Source organism: Triticum aestivum, chromosome 4D, assembly GCF_018294505.1.
Source record: "Triticum aestivum cultivar Chinese Spring chromosome 4D, IWGSC CS RefSeq v2.1, whole genome shotgun sequence".
NCBI classification, from domain to species: domain Eukaryota; kingdom Viridiplantae; phylum Streptophyta; class Magnoliopsida; order Poales; family Poaceae; genus Triticum; species Triticum aestivum.
This window is the reverse complement of record NC_057805.1, coordinates 93938388-93959911: the sequence shown is the minus strand read 5'-3', so window position 1 is coordinate 93959911 and position 21524 is coordinate 93938388. Positions and strand designations below refer to the sequence as shown.

General features: G+C 46.1%; 2 protein-coding genes across 2 annotated transcripts; one reads left to right on the top strand and one right to left on the bottom strand.

Annotated features, from left to right (window-relative positions):
- The first annotated feature begins 9584 nt into the window (after positions 1 to 9584).
- LOC123096441 (F-box/LRR-repeat protein 13) lies at positions 9585 to 12331 on the top strand. The gene is made up of 3 exons (XM_044518186.1): positions 9585 to 10815; positions 10910 to 11053; positions 11469 to 12331. The coding sequence occupies exons 1-3, from the start codon at positions 9688 to 9690 to the stop codon at positions 11874 to 11876; spliced, it is 1680 nt and encodes a 559-aa protein (XP_044374121.1). The 5' UTR covers positions 9585 to 9687; the 3' UTR covers positions 11877 to 12331.
- Positions 12332 to 12675: 344 nt separating this feature from the next.
- On the bottom strand, positions 12676 to 18341 carry LOC123096440 (exocyst complex component EXO70A1). Its single transcript, XM_044518185.1, has 12 exons — positions 17853 to 18341; positions 17658 to 17753; positions 16891 to 17096; positions 16555 to 16785; positions 16283 to 16421; positions 15979 to 16191; positions 15601 to 15806; positions 14977 to 15177; positions 14792 to 14891; positions 13687 to 13790; positions 13455 to 13601; positions 12676 to 13050 (listed from the first exon to the last, which is right to left on the bottom strand). The coding sequence occupies exons 1-12, from the start codon at positions 18018 to 18020 to the stop codon at positions 12921 to 12923; spliced, it is 1941 nt and encodes a 646-aa protein (XP_044374120.1). The 5' UTR covers positions 18021 to 18341; the 3' UTR covers positions 12676 to 12920.
- Between the last annotated feature and the right edge of the window lie 3183 nt (positions 18342 to 21524).

The following is a 21524-nucleotide window of genomic DNA, read 5'->3' as shown; positions in this document are numbered from 1 at the left end:
ATCAACATCACCATCATCATCACCATCCTCATCTATTTTACGCGGTCCACTCTCCCGCACCCCCCTGTAATCCCTACTTGAACATGGTGCTTTATGCCACATATTATGATCCAATGATGTGTTGCCATCTTATGATGTTTTGAGTAGATATCTTTTGTCCTTGGGTTGATTGATGATCTAGATTGGTACGAGTTGTATGTTTTATTTTGGTGCTGTCCTATGGTGCCCTCTGTGTCATGCAAGCGTGAGGGATTCCCGCTGTAGGGTGTTGCAATACGTTTATGATTCGCTTATAGTGGGTTGCTAGAGTGACAGAAGCTTAAACCCGAGTAAGGGAGTTGTTGCGTATGGGATAAAAGGGGACTTGATGCTTTAATGCTATGGTTGGGTTTTACCTTAATGATCTTTAGTAGTTGCGGATGCTTGCTAGAGTTCCAATCATAAGTGCATATGATCCAAGAAGAGAAAATATGTTAGCTTATGCCTCTCCCTCATATGAAATTGCAATGACGACTATCGGTCTTGTTAACAATTGCCTAGGACAATTCCGCACACCGATCCATCATTATTCCACACTCGCTATTTATAATATTTAGTAATATATTCTAACTTTATGATAACAACACCTATTTTTATGTTTTAGCTCTCCGATATCATGCAAAGTTATCCTCTTCATACCCACAACGTAGTTTGATTTCTCGTTTCTAGTTGGAAGCAAACGTTCGGTGTACGTAGAGTCGTATCAGTGGCAGATAGGGCTTGAGAGAATATTGATATTACCTTTAGCTCCTTGTGGGTTCGACACTCCATACTTATCACTTCCACCTTTGGAAATTGCTACGATGATTCCCTACACTTGGGGATTATCAAGACCTAAGTGTTATTGTGAATATGGTTAGTTCATAATCTTTGCTGAAAACTTGAATGCTGGCTTTACATATTTACAACAACAAGAGCAAACAGAGTTTGTAAAAGTTTTTCTTTATCACTTTCAGTTTGTCAACTGAATTGCTTGAGGACAAGCAAAGGTTTAAGCTTGGGGGAGTTGATACGTCTCCGTCGTATCTACTTTTCCAAACACTTTTGCCCTTGTTTTGGACCCTAACTTGCATGATTTTAATGGAACTAACCCGGACTGACGTTGTTTTCAGCAGAATTGCCATGGTGTTATTTTTGTGCAGAAATAAAAGTTCTCGGAATGACCTGAAAATCAACGGAGATTATTTTTGGAATTAATAAAAGATACTGGCGAAAGAATCAAGGCCAGGGGGGCCACACCCTGTCCACGAGGGTGGGAGGCGCGCCCCCCTGCCTCGTGGCCCCCCTGGAGCTCCACCGACCTCAACTCCAACTCTATATATTCGTGTTCGGGGAGAAAAAAATCAGAGAGAAAGATTCATCGCGTTTTACGATACGGAGCCGCCGCCAAGCCCTAAACTCTCTCGGGAGGGCTGAACTGGAGTCCGCTCGGGGCTCCGGAGAGGGGAATCCGTCGCCATCGTCATCATCAACCATCCTCCATCACCAATTTCATGATGTTCACCGCCGTGCGTGAGTAATTCCATCGTAGGCTTGTGCTGATGGGTTGGATGAGATTTATCATGTAATCGAGTTAGTTTTGTTAGGGTTTGATCCCTAGTATCCACTATGTTCTGAGATTGATGTTGCTATGACTTTGCTATGCTTAATGCTTGTCACTAAGGCCCGAGTGCCATGATTTCAGATCTGAACCTATTATGTTTTCATGAATATATGTGAGTTCTTGATCCTATCTTGCAAGTCTATAGTCACCTACTATGTGTTATGATCCGGCAACCCCGAAGTGACAATAATCGGGACCACTCCCGGTGATGACCGTAGTTTGAGGAGTTCATGTATTCACTATGTGTTAATGCTTTGGTCCGGTACTCTATTAAAAGGAGGCCTTAATATCCCTTAGTTTCCATTAGGACCCCGCTGCCACGGGAGGGTAGGACAAAAGATGTCATGCAAGTTCTTTTCCATAAGCACGTATGACTATATTCGGAATACACGCCTACATTACATTGATGAATTGGAGCTAGTTCTGTGTCACCCTATGTTATAACTGTTGCATGAATAATTGCATCCGGCATAATTCTCCATCACCGATACAATGCCTACAAGCTTTTCACATATTGTTCTTCGCTTATTTACTTTTCCGTTGCTACTATTACAATCACTACAAAACTATCACAGTTACTTTTGCCACCGTTACCGTTACTTCCATACTACTTTGCTACTAAATACTTTGCTGGAGATACTAAGTTATCCAGGTGTGGTTGAATTGACAACTCAACTGCTAATACTTGAGAATATTCTTTGGCTCCCCTTGTGTCGAATCAATAAATTTGAGTTGAATACTCTACCCTCGAAAACTGTTGCGATCCCCTATACTTGTGGGTTATCAATGTCTATATAAGTGGGAGTTCTTAAGTAATATGATTAATTGAACTTTAATTTGTCATGAACTTAGTCCTGATAGTATTTGCATAACTATGTTGTAGAGCAATAGCTCGCGATGTAGCTCCCCGTTTCTTTTTGATATGTTCCTAGAGAAAAACTATGTTGAAAGATGTTAGTAGCAATGATGCGGACTAGGTCCGGGATCTGAGGATTATCCTCATTGCTGCACAGAAGAATTATGTCCTTGATGCACCGCTAGGCGACAGACCTATTGCAGGAGCAGATGCAGACGTTATGAACGTTTGACAAGCTCGATATGATGACTACTTGATAGTTTAGTGCACCATGCTTTACGGCTTAGAACCGGGAGTTCAAAAATGTTTTGAATGACATGGAGCATATGAGATGTTCCAAGAGTTGAAATTGGTATTTCATACTCATGCCCTTGTCGAGAGGTATGAGACCTCTGACAGTACTTTGCCTACAAGATGGAGGAGACTAGCTCAACTAGTGAGCATGTCCTCAGATTGTCTGGGTACTACAATTGCTTGAATCAAGTGGGAGTTAATATTCCAGATAAGATATTGATTGACAAAGTTCTCTAGTCACTATCACCAAGTTAATAGAACTTCATGATGAACTATAATATGCAAGGGATGACGTAAGTAATTCCCAAGCTCTTCGTGATGCTGAAATCGACGAAGGTAGAATTCAAGAAATAGCATCAAGTGTTGATGGTTAACAAGATCACTAGTTTCAAAGAAAAGGGCAAAGGGAAAGAAAGAGGAACTTCAAAGAAGAATAGCAAGCAAGTTGCTGCTCCCATGAAGAAGCCCAAAGCTAGACCCAAGCCTGGAACTGAGTGCCTCTACTGCAAAAGAAATGGTCACTGGAAGTGGAACTACCCTAGATACTTGGCGGATAAGAAGGATGGCAAAGTGAACAAAAATATATTTGATATACATGTTATTGATGTGTACTTTACTAGTGTTTATAGCAACCCCTTAGTATTTGATACTGGTTCAGTTGCTAAGAGTAGTAACTCGAAACGGGAGTTGAAAAAATAAACAGAGACTAGTTAAGGGTGAGGTGATGATGTGAATTGGAAGTGATTCCAAGGTTGATAAGATCACCATCGCACACTCCCTTTACCTTTGGGATTAGTATTGAACCTAAAATAAATGTTATTTGTTGTTTGCGTTGAGCATAATATGATTGGATCATGTTATTGCAATATGGTTATTCATTTAAGTCAAAGAATAATTGTTATTCTGTTTACATGAATAAAACCTTCTGAGGTCATAAACCCAAGGTGAATGGTTGGTGTAATCTCGATCGTAGTGATACACATATTCATAATATTGACGCCAAAAGATGCAAAGTTGATAATGATAGTGCAACATATTTGTGGCACTGCCGTTTAGGTCATATTGGTGTAAAGCGCATGAAGAAACTCCATGCTGATGGACTTTTGGAATCACTTGATGCTTGAGAACCATGCCTCATGGGCAAGATGACTAAGACTCCGTTCTCCGGAACAATGGAGCGAGAAAATGACTTATTGGAAATAATACATACTGATGTATGTGATCCGATGAGCGTTGAGGCTCGCGGCGGGTATCATTATTTTCTGACCTTCACAAATGATTTTAGCAGATATGGCTATATCTACTTGATGAAACATGTTCCTATGACTATGAGATTATGCAACTCCCGAATACCAGAGGAACACTTTGTGTGCTACCAAACGTCACACGTAACTGGGTGATTATAAAGGTGCTCTACAGGTGTCTCCGATAGTACTTGTTGAGTTGGCATAGATCAAGATTAGGATTTGTCACTCCGATTGTCGGAGAGGTATCTCTGGGCCCTCTCGGTAATGCACATCACTATAAGCCTTGCAAGCAATGTGAATAATGAGTTAGTTACGGGATGATGCATTACGGAACGAGTAAAGAGTCTTGCCTGTAACGAGATTGAACTAGGTATTGAGATACTGACGATCCAATCTCGGGCAAGTAACATACCGATGATAAAGGGAACAACGTATGTTGTTATGCGGTTTGACCGATAAAGATCTCCGTAGAGTATGTAGGAACCAATATGAGCATCCAGGTTCTGCTATTGGTTATTGACCGGAGATGAGTCTCGGTCATGTCTACATAGTTCTCAAACCCGTAGGGTCCGCACGCTTAACGTTCTGTGACGATCGGTATTATGAATCTATGTGTTTTGATGTACCGAAGGTTGTTTGGAGTCCCGGATGAGATTAGGGACATGACGAGGAGTCTCGAAATGTTCGAGACGTAAAGATCGATATATTGTAAGGCTATATTCGGACATCGGAAAGGTTCTGAGTTGTTCGGGTATTTATCGGAGTACCAAAGAGTTACGGGAATTCGCCGGGGAGTGTAATGGGCCTTATGGGCCTTACTGGAGAGAGAGAGAGGGGCGGCCAAGGCAGACCGCACGCCCCCTCCCCCTCTAGTCCGATTTGGACTCGGAAGGGGGGGGCGGCGCCCCCCTTTTCCTTCTCCCTCTCTCCTCCTTCCTTCTCTCCTACTCCTACATGGAAGGGGGAATCCTACTCCCAGTGGGAGTAGGACTCCCCATGGGGCGCGCCATAGGAGGGCCGGCCCTCCCCCTCCTCCACTCCTTTATATACGGGGGAGGGGGGCACCCCATAGACACACAAGTTGATCATTGATCTCTTAGCCGTGTGCGGTACCCCCCTGCACCATAATCCACCTCGGTCATATCGTTGTAGTGCTTAGGCGAAGCCCTTCGTCGGTAGCTTCATCATCACCGTCATCACGCCATCGTGCTGACGAAGCTCTCCCTCGACACTCTGCTAGATTGTGAGTTCGTGGGACGTCACCAAGCTGAACGTGTGCAGATCGCGGAGGTGTCGTACGTTCGGTACTAGGATCGGTCGATCGTGAAGACGTACGACTACATCAACCGCGTTGTCATAACGCTTCCACTTACGGTCTACGAGGGTACGTGGACTTCACTCTCCCCTCTCGTTGCTATGCACCACCATGATCTTGCGTGTGCGTAGGATTTTTTTTAAATTACTACGTTCCACAACATCCAGGCCCTTCTATCGAGCTGAGGCTCTAAGGGGAGGGAAGCTCAGGCCTGCAGAACCGTCAAGGCCCAAAATGGCGAGGCTTTCATCGGTGGTGTGGTTTCGCCTTTTTCTTCCTTCTTTTTCTTAGAGCACCCCCATTGGCATGGAATTTTACTTTCATGTGCAAGTAATACTTCTCGATCACTCCCCAAGTAGCTTTTGTTTAGGACTTCCTTTTCAAGATAGTGTACTTTCATTTACCCGCATGTTTGTCTCGGTTACTTTATCTCATCTCTTTAAGGTTAGAACGTGGGAAGATGCTTCATGTTCCATGCATTTTGAACTGGTACGTCGTCTTCCATTTCCAGCAATGCGCAACCTGGTCTTGATACATGGGTTACCAAAAAGGGAGCCTCCCACATTGACGAAAGGTTGTTCTTCCCTTATCGAGTCTGGGTGCGATGGAGGACGAGATCCCTCGCTTCGAGCATTCGGGACCAAATGTGGCATTGATGGTAGCGTCTGAGCTCTTGTTGGTAGTGAGCCATGTGAACTTGTGCTAGACACCGGAGTTCCTAAAAAATATGGATGTCATCAATCCTCCTTTGTTGTTTCTATTCCTCCACACAGGCTTGAACACATGGAGATTCGAGCCCAGATGGAAGGACTACCTGCCTCCGCTTGTAGATGAGGGTGAAAGGGGTTTCACCCATGGCCCTTCTCGTAGTCGTCTGGATTCATCACAACGCTAGAGGATCTCATCAACGCATTGCCTGCCACTTTTCTTGAGCTTATATTGAAAGTTCTGGTTTTCAACCCTGTCAGGATCAACACGTTGGCTCGCTCTACTTGCCCATTTTGCACGGCTGAGCTATGGAAGAGAAACACAACCTGATCCCGAGCTCTTCACGGTACTCGGTGAATGCGGCGCTAATGAACTGGGTGTCATTGTCGGTGATGATGTAGCTATGAGCTCCAAAATGACACACGATTCCCGGATGAATTAGATTGTTGTAGTCGTAGTGACCTTGTTGACGACCTCCACTTTGGTCCACTTGGTAAATTTGTTGACAGGGACGTAGAGGTACTCATAGCCCCCAATTGCTTGGGGAAACGGCCCCACAATCCAATACTGATACCGTGAAGGGCCATTAGAGGATGTTTTGGATAGCATGACACTCCACTTATTGCTTAGCGGACACGTGACCTCTAAGTTACAGGTATTGGTAAAAATAAGGATCAAAGACACTACAAGGAGTGTGGGAAGCCATGATGAGCATTGGTCTGTTCTAACGACCTTAATTGTTGAGCCGACCATCGTTGATGGTAACGGGAGCAGGGAATAGAGTCGACAATCCCGACAACATGAGTTTGGTTGTTTAAGGGTGACACGTCTATCGAACATAGAATAAAAGAGATAAAGTCACATCAATAGGCAACTTCACGTCACAGTTGCACTGACACATTGACTATTCATCATGAATCAAACCTCTCCGCACCTAACTTCTCCACTACAGGAAAACTAACATTTGATTTTCGTTATTTACTTTTATGTACTTTATTTGTAGCCTTAACTTTAAACCAATTATTTCACCAGTAAATTACTTGTCTTTAGCCTTCATGATCCTTGTGGAACCAAAATGGTCTATTTAGACAAGACTTGTGAAAGCCCCTATGCAAAAGAAACACTCGCAATAACACTCACCTCCTCCTCCTCATTGGGAATGATAGTAAATTGAGATTATATTGCCACGAGAGAGCTTCAACCAGCCATGTGCATTTGTAGGAAATCAACATATAGATTGACCAAAGTCTCTAATGCTCTACCAATCCTACATGTAAGAGGGGTACGATTTATATGGATTGGCCACGAAGGGGTGGATAGGTGAGGAACGTTAGACGAGCTCATATCCCATTTCACACACAGGCAAGTTGGAAGCTCTGTGGTGGCCTGAAGCTTCCGGGGTACCTCCGAGGTTTCCAGAAGGTTGCAACTTGGTGCGCCTGCTAAAAGGATCAAGATGGACCTAGAGGGTGGATAGGGACAACAACAAATTTTACTTTGATTATTAGAAAGTCTAGGCTATGCGAAATATAATTGTGTGACGAAAAAATTGTTACAGTAAGATAAACAACCCATATGATGCTTGCAAGGTCAAGTGACCAAAATAAACCAAAATAAACCGAAGACCAGGATGTATCCTCATATTCACTTTCTTGGAGGAAAAGCTAGTCACGTTGCCATGAACAGCACAAAAGCTAGTCTCCTCCATGGCGTTGCCTTGGGACACTTTCTTGCCTTGGGGACTCCTTATCCAACTCCTCGCTCCTTGACTTGGCTTTCTCCTAACGTCTTTTCGGTGCTAATTCCTTCATATCTAAGCACACATAGAGTTTCAGATTGAGGTAGTAGCCATGTTTAATTCAAATGCATATGGAGTTCGAAGAGGAAGTCAGCTCAGTTTGTATGACGCATGCGTGTGCCCTTGTCATGGGTCCATTAGGAGGTCGAGGACTTGGGGTGAGCCATGAGATGCCCCGCATCACAGAAGGGTATGTTGCCGGGGAGGCGAAAAGCAAGGAAATAGGTGGGAGGAGGAGGGATGGAGGGAGAAGAAAGCAAAGCCACGGCCCACGGGGTCCCCAACAGAAGGAAACGGTGAGGTGAATCGACCTGGCAGGTGGGGCTCGCGAGCAAGTGTATGAGTAGCTTTGCCGGGGTGGCACTTTCACTAGTAGAAAACAGGGCTTTGGTCATAGTGCAATATTCACATTAGTCTCGGTTGCATTACGAACCGGGACTAATGTGAGCATTAGTCCCGGTTCGAGCGACTGAAGGCATTAGTCCCGGTTCAAATGGGCTCTTTAGTCCCGGTTTGAGAAACGAACCGGGACAAAAGGGCATCGCACCCTTTAGTCCCGGTTCGTATCTCAAACCGGGACTTAAGATTAGACCGATGCCCTTTAGTCCCGGTTCGTGTCTCAAACCGGGACTAAAGGGTGCGATGCCCTTTAGTCCCGATTCGTGTCTCAAACCGGGACTAAAGGGCCCATTTCTCAAACTCTACCCCCCCCCCTTGTATCGTCATTTCAGTTTTGAAAAAAAAAAGCAAAAGAAAATGATAAAATCTTCAAAAAATAAAATCCTTTGAGATGTAGTTATATTACTACATCTACTAGTTAGGAAAATTAAAAAACTTAAATTTGGACATGTTTTGCAAAAAAGTGTCATGAAAAAGTAAAACGGCTATAACTTTTGCATACGATGTCGAAAAAACGTATAATATATCAAAATGTTCAAAACGAAAATCCGCATCCGATTTTGACGGCCTACGGCCTGTTTGCAATTTTTTAAAATCCTCAAATTCCAAAAGGAAAAAAAGATATGCTCAAATTTCAGCTTTTTTGAATTTTGGTTAAATCTGGTCAAACTATGGTCAAACTACTTATTCAAGAAGTATTAGTGTTACTAAATAATTATTCAAGAATATTAGTGTTACTAAATAATTATTTCTATTTTTTTGAATTTTGGTCAAATCTGGTCAAACTATGGTCAAACTACTTACTCAAGAAATATTAGTGTTACTAAATAATTATTCAAGAATATTAGTGTTACTAATTATTTCATTTTTTTTGAATTTTGGTCAAATCTGGTCAAACTACTTACTCAAGAAATATTAGTGTTATTAAATAATTATTGTTTTTTAAATAATAGTTTCAAACTCAAACAGTGTAACGTGTGACTTCATGCTCTAAGCTAAACTCGTGAGGGTTAATAGGATTGACATCTTACTATTGTCAGGAAAACAACAAATGCAGACTTGGAAACGAGGGGAATAGAATCCGAAAGTTAAGCATGCTCAGGCTGGAGTAGTGAGAGGATGGATGACCGTCCGGAAAGTTAGATGATTTGGAATGATGAGGGATGATCAGCGATTAGAGATTAAATTGAGCAGTGATGAAGAATGATTAGAGATTAAAATAGTTCAAAATTTTAAAAATCGGCAAAAAAATTCAAAAAAACTTCATAAAACTCTCTTTAACCAGGACTAATGGCCCTTTTTTTTCCTAGTGTTTCACCGTTAGAGCGGGCTTCCTCCTCCCATCCCCGCCTCCACATTTCGAAACCCGAATCCCAAAACCCTCGTCCGCCGCTCCACCCACTCCGGCAGCGGCCGCCACCCGTCACGATGAATCACGGGGACCCAGGACACCGCTGTAGGTGTTCCCATGGACCGCGGTGTGCCGGTGCGCCGCCCCAGGAAGGCCTCGCGGCGGCGGCCCTGGACAGCCGTGTGCGGCCCCTCCCCATGGGCGCCGAGGCGGAGTCCATGCTGCGGCAGATCGGCGCGTACACGCCCAACCTCGACGCGCACACGGTGACCCTCCTCTCATGCGTCCACTCCGTCCTCCCTCCTCCGCCCGTCGCCTCCAACCACGCCGCCCTCTCCGCCCTCCTCCCCCCGCCCCAGGACGGCGGCGACGACCGCATCAGCGGCCTCCCCGACAAGCTCCTCCGCGACATCGTCTCCCGCCTCCCCGTCAAGGACGGCGCGCGCACCGCCGCGCTCTCCTGCCGCTGGCGCGGCGTCTGGCGCTCCGTGCCGCTCGTCCTCGTCGACTCCGACCTCCTCCCCGTCCAAACCGGCTCGGGCCTGCAGGTCGCGCACGCGGACGCGCAGCGCGTCGCCTCCGCCGTCACCCGCATCCTCGACGCTCACCCGGGCCCCTTCCGCTCCGTCCACCTCATCTGCAGCTTCCTGGACAAGTGCCCGGACCTGCTCGCCCGCTGGCTCCAGCTCCTCGCCGTCAAGGGTGTCCAGGAACTCGTCCTCGTCAACCGCCCGTGGCCGCTCAACATGCGCATCCCTCCCACCTTCTTCGCCATGGCAACCCTCACCCGCCTGTACCTTGGCGTCTTCGAGTTCCCTGACACGAGGATCCTCCCGCGCGCCGCGTCATTCCCACACCTCCGCGAACTCGGCCTCTGCTGCGTCCAGATCCTGAGGAGGGAGGACATGGACTTCATCCTCGCCAGGAGCCCCGTGCTGGAAATCCTATGCATCCAAGTGAACATGCTGATGAAACACCTACTCCTCGTCAGCCGCAGCCTCCGTTGCGTGCAGGTCATCGAAAGCATTGATCTGAGCATCGCAGTGAAAGACGCCCCGCACCTCGAAAGGCTCATCATCTGGGCAGCAACGGTCCGCGATGGCTTGCCCAGGAGGGTCAATATTGGCCATGCCCCTGCACTAAGCTTGGTTGGCTATCTGGACCCGGAACGGCACAGCCTAGAGATCGGCAACACCGTCATCAAGGTGCATACAACACCTTCAACTTTGTGTTTTGTTCGATTCGCCAATGTAAATATGTGAAGTTGTCTCTGAAAAATGGAAATTTGGTGCATTGCAGGCTGGGACAACGGCGAGTCCGAGCACAATGGTCCCAAGCGTCAAGATCCTCGGCGTAAGAGTGTGCTTTGGAGTCCGCAACGTTGCGAAGATGCTGCCCAGCTTCCTCAGATGCTTTCCCAACGTCGAGAGGCTGCATCTTGAGGTTATACCACTATCACTTACTTTGGCATCAATTTCCATCTTTGTGCACTTGCAATCATCAATTTATATTGCTGACGATAATGCTTCCATCTAGAGTCAAAGTTGTAGCTTTTCTTTGCAGAGATGATAAATCCCGAATCGGGGATTTGCCCATGGCAAATCAAACGTTTTTTATGGCAACTTAGTTGACGCGAGGATGGCAAGTTTAGTTGACAAGCACAACAATTTTCTGTCAAAAAACAAACTAAGGGCGGAATTGTCATGCTTACCAACTAAACTTGCCACCCCTTGCATATACAAATTGCCACAAAAAATGTTTGATCTGCCATGGGCAAATCCCGAACGTTTGGGACTTATCGGCGTCCTTTCTTTGAGATGAGCTGAAGTTCTCACTGATTTACTTGACCAATCTACAGTCCAACGAAACTTATGAGCCCACTGGCAAGCTCAACAACCAGTTCTGGCAGGAGGTTGGCGCTATCGAATGCGTGCAGTCACACATGAAGCTGATGGTCTTCTACGGCTTCCGAGGGGAGCGGGGCGAGCTTTCCTTCCTCAAGTTCGTCCTGGAGAGCGCACTGGTGTTGACAAAGCTGGTGATCGTGTTCACCAAGGGGAGCTTCACCTCAATGGCAGAGGCCAGCTCCAAGGTGAAACCTCTGTTTGCTGCAAAATGGGCCAGCAAAGACTGCTCACTGGTGCTCTTGGAGAGTGTGTTTCAAGCAGGGGAAGACAAGTGGTTGCTCAACTTCAAAGCAGGGTCTGATTTCTCTACAGGGGACCCATTCACGCGCACCGCTGCTCTTCGTGGCTGCAACTTTTAAGGAGAAGCCGGGTGTTTGCGGAAGATTGAAAAGAGGTTTTGAGTTCTCTACCAGGTGAACGTGATTCCAGGGAAACAGATGGTTGGTGCTATGTTGCAGTCTACGTGCAAGGCACTGTTTTGGGTCTTTGGCTTGTGTGTTTTTTGTCGGAGTTCCTGGTTTTTATTTGCCTGGCGACCTTAAGATGTTGATGCATAAGACAAGTGTTGCTCAAATTGCAGTCTTTATATGGTCTATTTATTTTGCTTTGGCCTGACGTTGGTCATGTTAGACCTCACTATTTCTGCTGATTGTGTCGCTGAATGCTACTAGCAGACAGAGATATATTCGTGAGCTATTTCATGCTTTACTAATTTCCTTTAGCACATTCATCGAATGTGTGTTCCGTCTGATGTACCCTGGTTGATTGTGCCCGTCTGGAATGTTAATTGTAGTATTTGTCTCTGCTGTTATCTGTTATATGTTATGTGCACTAGGTATCATTTGCATCATACATGCTCTGTTCACATAACTAGGGATTCAGATCCGAGTCGTGGATCGGAAACGAGTTGTATTAGAATTGCCATCTATGATAACACCTGAAGGACCAAGCCAACATATCAGTGTACCCAAGTAAGTCTAAACTTGATGGGTGTCGCCAACCCCGAGATATGCAATGGTTATTGGATTTGAGTACTAGGTAACAAGTGAAAAACAAGCTCATTAGAACAAATCTTGCTGCAATTGAGAGCAAGATGAATCTACTACACCGATGAAGTAGAAATCATAAAAGTAATGAAATCTAAGGGTTAACACGATAGAACAACATCTGATATATTATGGAGAACAAGGCTGATATTACGAAGAACGATGCCTTTACACCGTGTTAGCCTGCCATGTGAGCCACTGAGACTACGAAACAGCAAGCCCTTTTTCTTTTCTGTGGTGGTCACTATATTGGTAGTATATATGATGATCAGCATTGCTGCTACTGTGCAAAGGGATCGTTAGTTGTGTGCTTCGACGGGGATCTTTGCGGGGTTGGGTCTTAATGCCGCAGAGACCTTACAGGCGATGTTGGTGCTTCGGCTCACCATATTGCTGCCCTTCAAAGAACTCGTTCAGGAGTTTGTCCACCAGTTCAGGGCTGTATCTGATGTACTTCAGCGGATTCTTGCCGCTCCCAACAACATTGCTGCATGGCAAAATTGGTAGCACAGTAGTTATTATTAAGTACTACCTCTGTCCCAAATTATAAGACGTCTTTTTAGGCTATTTTAGCCTACCAAAACATCTTATAATTTGGGACAGAGGAAGTATATAAGAACAGCTGAGATCATTCCAAGTTGAACGGAGTCCTGGAGAAGATTAAGGAAGTGTTGTTCTCCAAAGTATAAAGTTTTGGGGGCCACCCCGTCAGTCAACATAAATGATAGGTGCTTTAGAGGACAGACAAAATAGAGGTAATTTTGTAATTCTGGAACTGCAATCATGTGATATAGCCGACTAATCAATTCAATGGAAGCTAATGGGTGGAGTTCAGCACAACAACCAAAAATCAATAGGAGATCATGCAAAGTGATTGGTGCGGTGACGTACCCAAAACGTTTTATGAAAGATCGATAGGCTGGTAACAGAACCTCAGCTATAGCAAGCCTCAACGATTCACGCAATTCTTGATCAGGTACAATCCATAGAGATTGCTTCGCATGAAGTTCTTCAAATTGCGTATTGAAAGCTTTAAACCTGCCATGGCAAAAGCCGTCTTAGGGCTAATGATTCTTCTATCATGATTATCCCAAGCAACAAACCAAACTGCCAAGGTACTGACCGTTCTTTGATCACAGCTCTTGAAACTCCGCTGCTGTTAAGGTCTGCTGGTGTCGACGAACCAGTGCTGCCTGGCGCACCTTGTACGGAAAGTGCCTGAAGAACCTGAAAGAAATAAAACAGAGGCAGCATTCAACTGTTAATTGATATGTCCAATCATGTAAATACAGCACGGCAATGATCTTAATTACTGAAGCACAGGACATGGAAGAGAACATTGCCAAACAAAGATAGATACTAGCAACCATTGTAATGCCATGGACAGGGGTGTGTGGAAACTAGCTATCCATGTGCCAGAACCATGAGTTGTGACTAAAGGCTTTGTTGTCGTTTTTGTTGTAAGACGACGTGTGTACTAGAGTTACAAAAGGAATCCACCGACATTGACTCTTACTATGGTTTGGCTTCACAAAAATTCCTATTGGGATGTAAGCAACTCAACTTGACACCAAAATGCAGGCAGGTGGAGCACAACGTTGATGTGTCTAGATTTTCAGGCCGATTCCAGCGCACCGGGCTGTGGTGACTGGTGAGAAAGTTATGGTGGTAGGATTGAGAGAATAGAGAGGATATAGAACAGAAAACTGGAGAGAGTCATACATACTCAATTTAATACTCCCTCCATCCCATAATGTAAGACATTTTTTGACACTACACTAGTGTCAAAAAACGTCTTACATTATGGGACGTAGTAGTAGAAGATATAAGGTCCCTTATCCTTTCCTAATATGACAACACTTCCTAATGTGCCATAGCTCCTAATTCTCCCTCAATTGTAATCCTAGTTCTGGCCAGACTCTTTTCCTAGCCGCATTCCTCCTTGACGGTATTATCTTGGATGCCAGATTTTGGAAGTCAATGCCGACGTTGACATAGTTGTTATGGTGTCCACAACAGTTATACTCTCATAAGTGCCAACAAACTGTGATATCTTAAACAGGTAACTCTCCATATTGCTTTCACATAAACTACCATGCTAATCGCAAAGGAATTACTAACAGCAAAGAGTTAAAAAGACTATCGTGGTAAGGAAAAGATATCCATACATGTAACATCATGCAGCCAAAAAGAAAGGGGATATGATGAGGGTTCGATGATCCACTAACCTTTGCCCAAGCAACACGTTTGTACTGATTGGCATTTTGCTGCACAATTCTACGGTGCCTCTGAATCCAGTCATCGCCAAGTATATCCTTTGCTTCTGATCTGTGGCAACACAATAGATCACTAAGTGAGCAGATTGCCAGATTATTCTAGGATGCATTATCTATAGCAAAAATAACAAGCATACCTGCGAACAGATCTAACCATATAGTGAACATTGTTCATAAGAAATAAGTGAGTTAGCGCAGGATCCTTATATTGTTTAGATTTTCCATCTAGGTTATTCTGTAGTGCTTGCATTATCCTCGTAGTAACAACAGCAAGCTGAGATTCTGTCTCATTACCAGTTTCGAATTCCTGAAACAGAAGCTTCAGCGTCGACTGATAACTGCTCATATGAAAATAACATTTGTTAGCGTGCTATTTGAATAACAGTAGCAGGAAGGCTACCAATAAATTAGTTTTTTCTTAGTTGTCAAATGAATAAACTAATGCAAAACAACTAAATGCAAGCCAAAGACATAGTAGAAAGTGAATATGCAAACTATTTTCTTGTTCACAACTCTGTATAGTTATCGACGGACTGCCTGCTACGATATTGGCAATGAAAATCATTTCTAAGACCACTAGCAGACAGGCTTTATGCATATTTTCTCTTCAGTGGAGATGAAGTTCAGAATAATTCTTGAAGGATATAAACATATTGCCCCAGAGTTAACTCATCATGGTTAGCATATCTTACTCGGATTTCGTGAAATTACTGTTCTACAGATGCATAAATTGACTACTAGATGAAGAGGGGAATACTTACTCAAATAGGAATTTAACATAATTAATCACATAGCTTGTCAGAGGATGCACAGTTCCATCTTGAACGATAGTCTTTGAAGCATCCTTTTCAACTGCCTCCTCAAAATCAGCGAAGGTTTCTTGAGCAGTTTGTGCCAAGCGCTTAGTCAAGCCCAATGCAGCCTCTCTCATCTCAGAGCAAGCCTTTCCTTCGAAAACCACCTCAATCTGATAACAAGTTCAAACAAAGACGGCGATGAAATTTGGTAGTGCTCACCAAAAGCATCATAGCATAAGTTGAAATGAAAACAACAATGACACGGAACCCCATAAATAAATCTGCAAGCAGAAGAAATTAAGCATTTGGGAAGGAAGGTACAGTAAATTACTCCCCGAATACCTCCGGTTGAAGTTCACGCATTACTTCGTACATGTCTAGCAATACAAACAGCTTTTCAGGAGACCTTTTGCTTTTTGCAACAGCATCTCCAAAGCTGAGAAGAGTCACGACACTATTTGTTGCCATTTCTGCAAAACATTGGTCCTTGTTAAAGTTGCCACCCTCAAAAATCTGATCGCAGATTTTTCTTTCTCCAGTTAGTAGTAGTTTAACCTGTTCAAAAAGCATAATATATTAGGATGATTTTTTGTTTAAGTCCAAACTAGCACACACAATATTGGCCTGTTCACAGAAGGGCCCTCACCGCAATACGCATAAACTGTATCCAGTTTCCAATCTTAGCCTCCAAAGCCTCCCATTGCATCTTTTGCACGTCATCTTTAGTAAGTTTTTCTACTCCCAGCTTGCGAAGGCTCGACTCTAGTGCTGAACCACGGGACTCTCTGAAGAAAGAGGGTAAATTTAACTTGACTTTGCACATGGTGTTAGTAACTCAGGTGTCAGGAGACACTGGACGGAAATCAAGAAAGGAAGTAGAAAAAGGAAATAGATTTGGATACCATAATCCAAACCTACCTGTAAATTTTGTAGCATGACTGTTGATTTCCAGCCTGAACCAACTGCTGGGCTATGTCATTCATGAGTGGCAGTATTCTTGGAGGAACTAGTGTCGGTATCTTGTATACAGCAGTTTCCAAGCCTTTGGATGGATGGTCAGACTGGTTAGCATTCTCATCCTCGTCGTCTTTTGATGGCCGCAGAGACTTGGGTAGACAATCAAAGAGACGATCGGGCTCAATTGGTTTGCTGAAAGAACAGATAAACCATCGTAGACAACATTCTTTTACCGACATAAGAAATGAACATGAATGTAGTTCTGGCATGAGTCTGCAATAAGAATGACTATCTTACCTGTATGTAGTCATCAGCTGCTTAAATTCTTCTTCAATCTTCAGAGAAGACTTCGCTAAGAGACCGTTGACGTGATTCAGAATTCCTTCACTGCTTCTGAAGTTCTTATTCGAGGAAAAGAAGCGGGAGATTCCTTTCAGCGTATCCACTGCCTCCAAGTAGCTCTCCAAATCCTCATGGGGACCTCTTAATATCGTTGCCTCGGCCTAAAGTTTGAAGGCAATGTTTACACAAAGTTAGTAAGTTCCCAAAAATCAAAGCCTTTTGCAAACAATCATGTTCGCAATGAGCTCAGATAGCTATCATTTCCATTCCTTCTCTTTCTGCGAGAAATCGCTGCCATTTTCACATAACAAGATGATCTTAGAAATGACAACTCTTGATAAGAGATGAAACAATCATCTACAGTGACCCAAATTAATGTGACCTAAAAGTACCAAACTATATCACTCACTGGATCTTCCAAATCCAAAGAACAAAAATGTACGAATGGTATTATCTTGTTTAGGAATAAAAGAAAACCATGTTTGTTTCAATGACGGCGGTGATGATTGAATTTAACATGGTAGTTTATATACCCCACAAAACGCATATTAAATACCGCAACAAATTTTAATCATTGCAGCCACCAGGCGCTCATTGGGCACATTTCAGTTCCCGAAAGATCCATAAGACGTCTTCCAACAAAAAAGATTGTAGCAAATTGACCACCACACACATCCAGGTAAAATGTTTGAAAATTTTGCGGCGGGTCGATGTTCATGTACCCGACGGGTGAGGTCGAACTGGGCGAGGATGGCTTCGCCGGCCTTGAGCGTCTTGTCGATGTTCTCGTGCGCCATCCGGATCGCATGCGTCCTCACCTGCATTTCATTTCCCCCCAAGAGAAAAGCGAACCACGTCAGTCGAGTGGATGCGAATCAAACGGGGATGAGTGGAATGTGAAGGAGGGGAAGCGGGACCTGGGTGGGGCGCATGGCGGCCTCGAGCGCGGAGAGGCGGTGGTCGAAGGAGCCGAGGATGGCGACCATGCCGTCCGTGTTCCCCTGGCTCTTGTGCAGCGAGTCGCGCAGCATGGTCGCCCGCCGCGTCAGCGCGTCCATCGTCCGAGGAAGCGCCGACACCGCCATCTTCCCTCCCCGAAGCCTCCCCCTCCTCGCGGATCACGCGGTGCGTCCCTCCGCGCTCCGAGGCCTGCCGGCCTGGGAGATCTCGAGCGGGAGACGGGGAATGCGTGCGCTTCGAGAAGGGGGGTCCCCCGAGCGCGCGCCGTCCCCGGGAGAGATCCTTCTGGAAGCCTCTGGAAGGGCCGCGGGGGCTTTGCGGTTGGCGGGAACGGTGGAGAGGCGCGATTCGGTGGGTGGGGTCGTCGGCGACGCGACGACGTGGTTGTGTCGCCGCGGGGAGGAGGAGGAGAAGAATGGTTCGAACGCCTCCCTCCGCTCCGAGATTCGGGCGTGTGTTTGACCTGGACCACGCGGACGGCGGGGATGGGCTCGGCGCACGGAGTGGGTCCAGGGAGTGGTGGTTAGCGGACGCGCCGAGAGCCGTGGCGGTGTGGACCGAGTCCAGTCCACGGCGCGCGCTCCTTATCCCGTGCTGGATTTCATCCTTGGCTGGCCGCTACGGTAGTATTCCAAAATGGAACATCGTGATTTGAATATTACTCCCTCCATCCCATACTCTTATATTTTGGAACAGAAGGAGTATCATTTTGCAGCAGGCTGCTCCACTCTGGACGGGACTTGCCTGCTCCCCCGGTCGTGCTCCCATCTATGCTCCGATTGAATCCAACGACGCACAGCCCGCGGCCTCTGTTTCCCCCGAAAGAAAAAACCAGCCCCGTTGCGGGCGTTGCCCCACCTCTCCATCCGTTTTTCTCTAATAAAAAACCAAGAAAATACCAGGCGACCCATAAATTGGCAACACCGATCGATTGGGAGAAATCAGAAGCGCCTCTTCTACATGCTCTTCCGATGTGGAATAAATTAGAAGCCTTGGCCGGAGTTGGCTGGAGAGTTGCACCACGACTGATGGAACCTTTATTGCGTAGGGAGATCGGTGTGGTCTTGTGTGTCGCAGCGCTGCGCTTGAGGATAGATGGAAGGGGACGACGGACATGTACAGGACACAGATGTTGGGGTTTTAGGCGGCCCGGCAGTGCAAGGAAGATGGCGGCCAACTTCGACAACTCCGGCAAGCAGTATACCAGCAGCTACGGCGCACGGAGCAGCTTGTGCCACGCGGGTATGACGCAGACCTACGCACGGCGGTTGGACCGGCAGCCTCCCTAACACCTGCTCCGGGGACGAAGACGACGTGCACGCCGTGTTACCTGCTGCGGCGGCGCGAGGGCATAGCAGGGCGAACACCTCCCAGTCCGGTAGAAGCACGACCTCCCTGTTGTCCGTAGTCAAGCGGTCGCTGGCGACTAGTGTGACGATGGTGGTGATCAAAAAGACAAAACCGAGGCGGAGGGGCAACTGGCCTGGCCGTATGAACTGCATCGGCGTGCTCACTTCTGGGCTGCTGGGACAATCTTCCCTGAACCATCGGATAAGCAGCGCTATCGGGTCCAGGGAGATGCATGAAGCACGAGCCGTCTGGTTCTTGCTTCCTCTTTTTCTTTCTATCGTTATTGCAGTTTAATTTAGGGGAAACGGATGGAGCGATGGTTGGTTTTTTCGTCTCGAAGGAAACGAAGTCGGCATGCTGTGCGCCGTTGGATTTGCTGGGAGCACGGATGGGAGTACGACTCGGGAGCAGGCAAGCCCTGTCCGCTCTCGAGGGCACTTTTCTTCTCTGGAACCCGATGACAATGGGTAACGGCCTTTGCTTGTTTGCAGACTTGGAACGTGAACACAGTTCAGGCTTTTGATATTTTTATTATTTTTAACACAGTACAAACGCAATCGCATATATATATATATATATATATATATATATATATATATACATATATATATATATATAGACTCACCCCTATAAACACAGATACGCACATACTATTTCTACAAGCACCTTCGAAAGACTAAGTCGGCATATCAACTTGACATTTTACGAAGTCATCGTATGCGCCTCGCAGTCGACGGGAATACCTCCTCTCAGTAAACGCGTATCGCCGAAAATCATGAAATAAATTCAGGATCGATGTGAGCATCAGGATTTGAATCTTGATAGGCTAGGGATACCACTATGCACCTAGCCATCCAATCACAGATTGGTTCATTCTTTTGATATTTGTTTGTGATGGTGTTATGGTTTAGGCCACTACTAGGCGTCGGTCGACCGGCCCGAACTTTCGACCGGTCGCCGCGCGGCCATACGATTTAACCCGCACACACCGTTGGATCGCATCTCTCCTCCACCCCTGCAACCGTCCACCGATCCATTTCTTCCCCCAAATTCTCATGGCAGTTGCAGTCACAGATGCGCAGCGCGGTTGACCCGTCTCTACGGTCTGCGATAGTCCTCTCCGGCCACCATCCACGCCTCCCTGCCGTACATCGCCGAGGTTCACCGTGGCTCGCCGTCGCCATTGCCGCAATGTTGCTTTGTTGAAGCATCTCTATTGTGGGCCGCTGCAAAACTTCTTCACTGATCGCACTCACAGTCTCGCCCCTGTAGTTCGCCGTCTTCATCGATTGCAGCTCGTCGCCGTCGCATCACGCCGTCCGAAAATAAGTTGATGCAACTCTGCATCCAGTATAACAAATGTCATTTCCAGCATAATTGGGACGTGGTTCCAGTACGATGCAACCTCTCATATGCATCAAATTCGTATGCAGCAAAAACAAATGTCGCTTCGAGAAAATTTGGGACATGGTTCCAGCATAATGCAACCTCTCGTATGCATCAAAAACAAATGTTGGTTCCAGCAAAAAAGAACAACGATGCATCCCAAAAACTTTGATGGTGGGTTGAAGCAAAATCAAAAACCGCTTCCAGCAAAAATGTCCTGAGCATCTGAGAGTTGTGGAGCCAATGAAGCAAAAAAAATCTCAATTCCAGCAAAACAATACACCGGATCCAACATAGAACAAAAAGTCAGCAAAAAAAGACGCATCAGAAAAACGGCCACCCCCCTCTTGCAGCTCCTCCAGTCGTCGGTTCCAGCTCCGGTGTACAAGTCGCAACTCCCCCCATCAAATGATGTTGGATGCAACCCTCCTCGCCGCTGGATGCAGCTTCTTCGGCAAGGCGTCGACCTTGTAGCACATCCAAGAGCTGGTTCCAGCAAATTGGGGCACTGGTTCCAGCAAAAACGAAGATGTTCAACAAAAAGAGAATGGGGATGGTAGCAAAAAAGAAAGGGGGTTGTAGCAAAACAGGTGGGTGGATCCAGCAAAATAAAAATCTGTTTCCAGCAAACCCCTTGGTTTCAACACAAACACGCCATCATCGTGGCCGGTTGCAGCTTGGCCATGGAGACAACGGACCTTGGCTGCGGTGGCCATGGAGAGGGCGTGCAACCAACTGCGGGCAGACAAGGAGACGAACGCGCCCATGGCTGCGGGCGGCCAGGAAGATGGGTGCATCCGGGGCCGGGGATCCACACACGATTCAAACGACGTGCATCCAGGCGTATCCAGCTGGCGGCGAGCGAGCTCGCTAGCTAGCTGCGGGTGGATGGG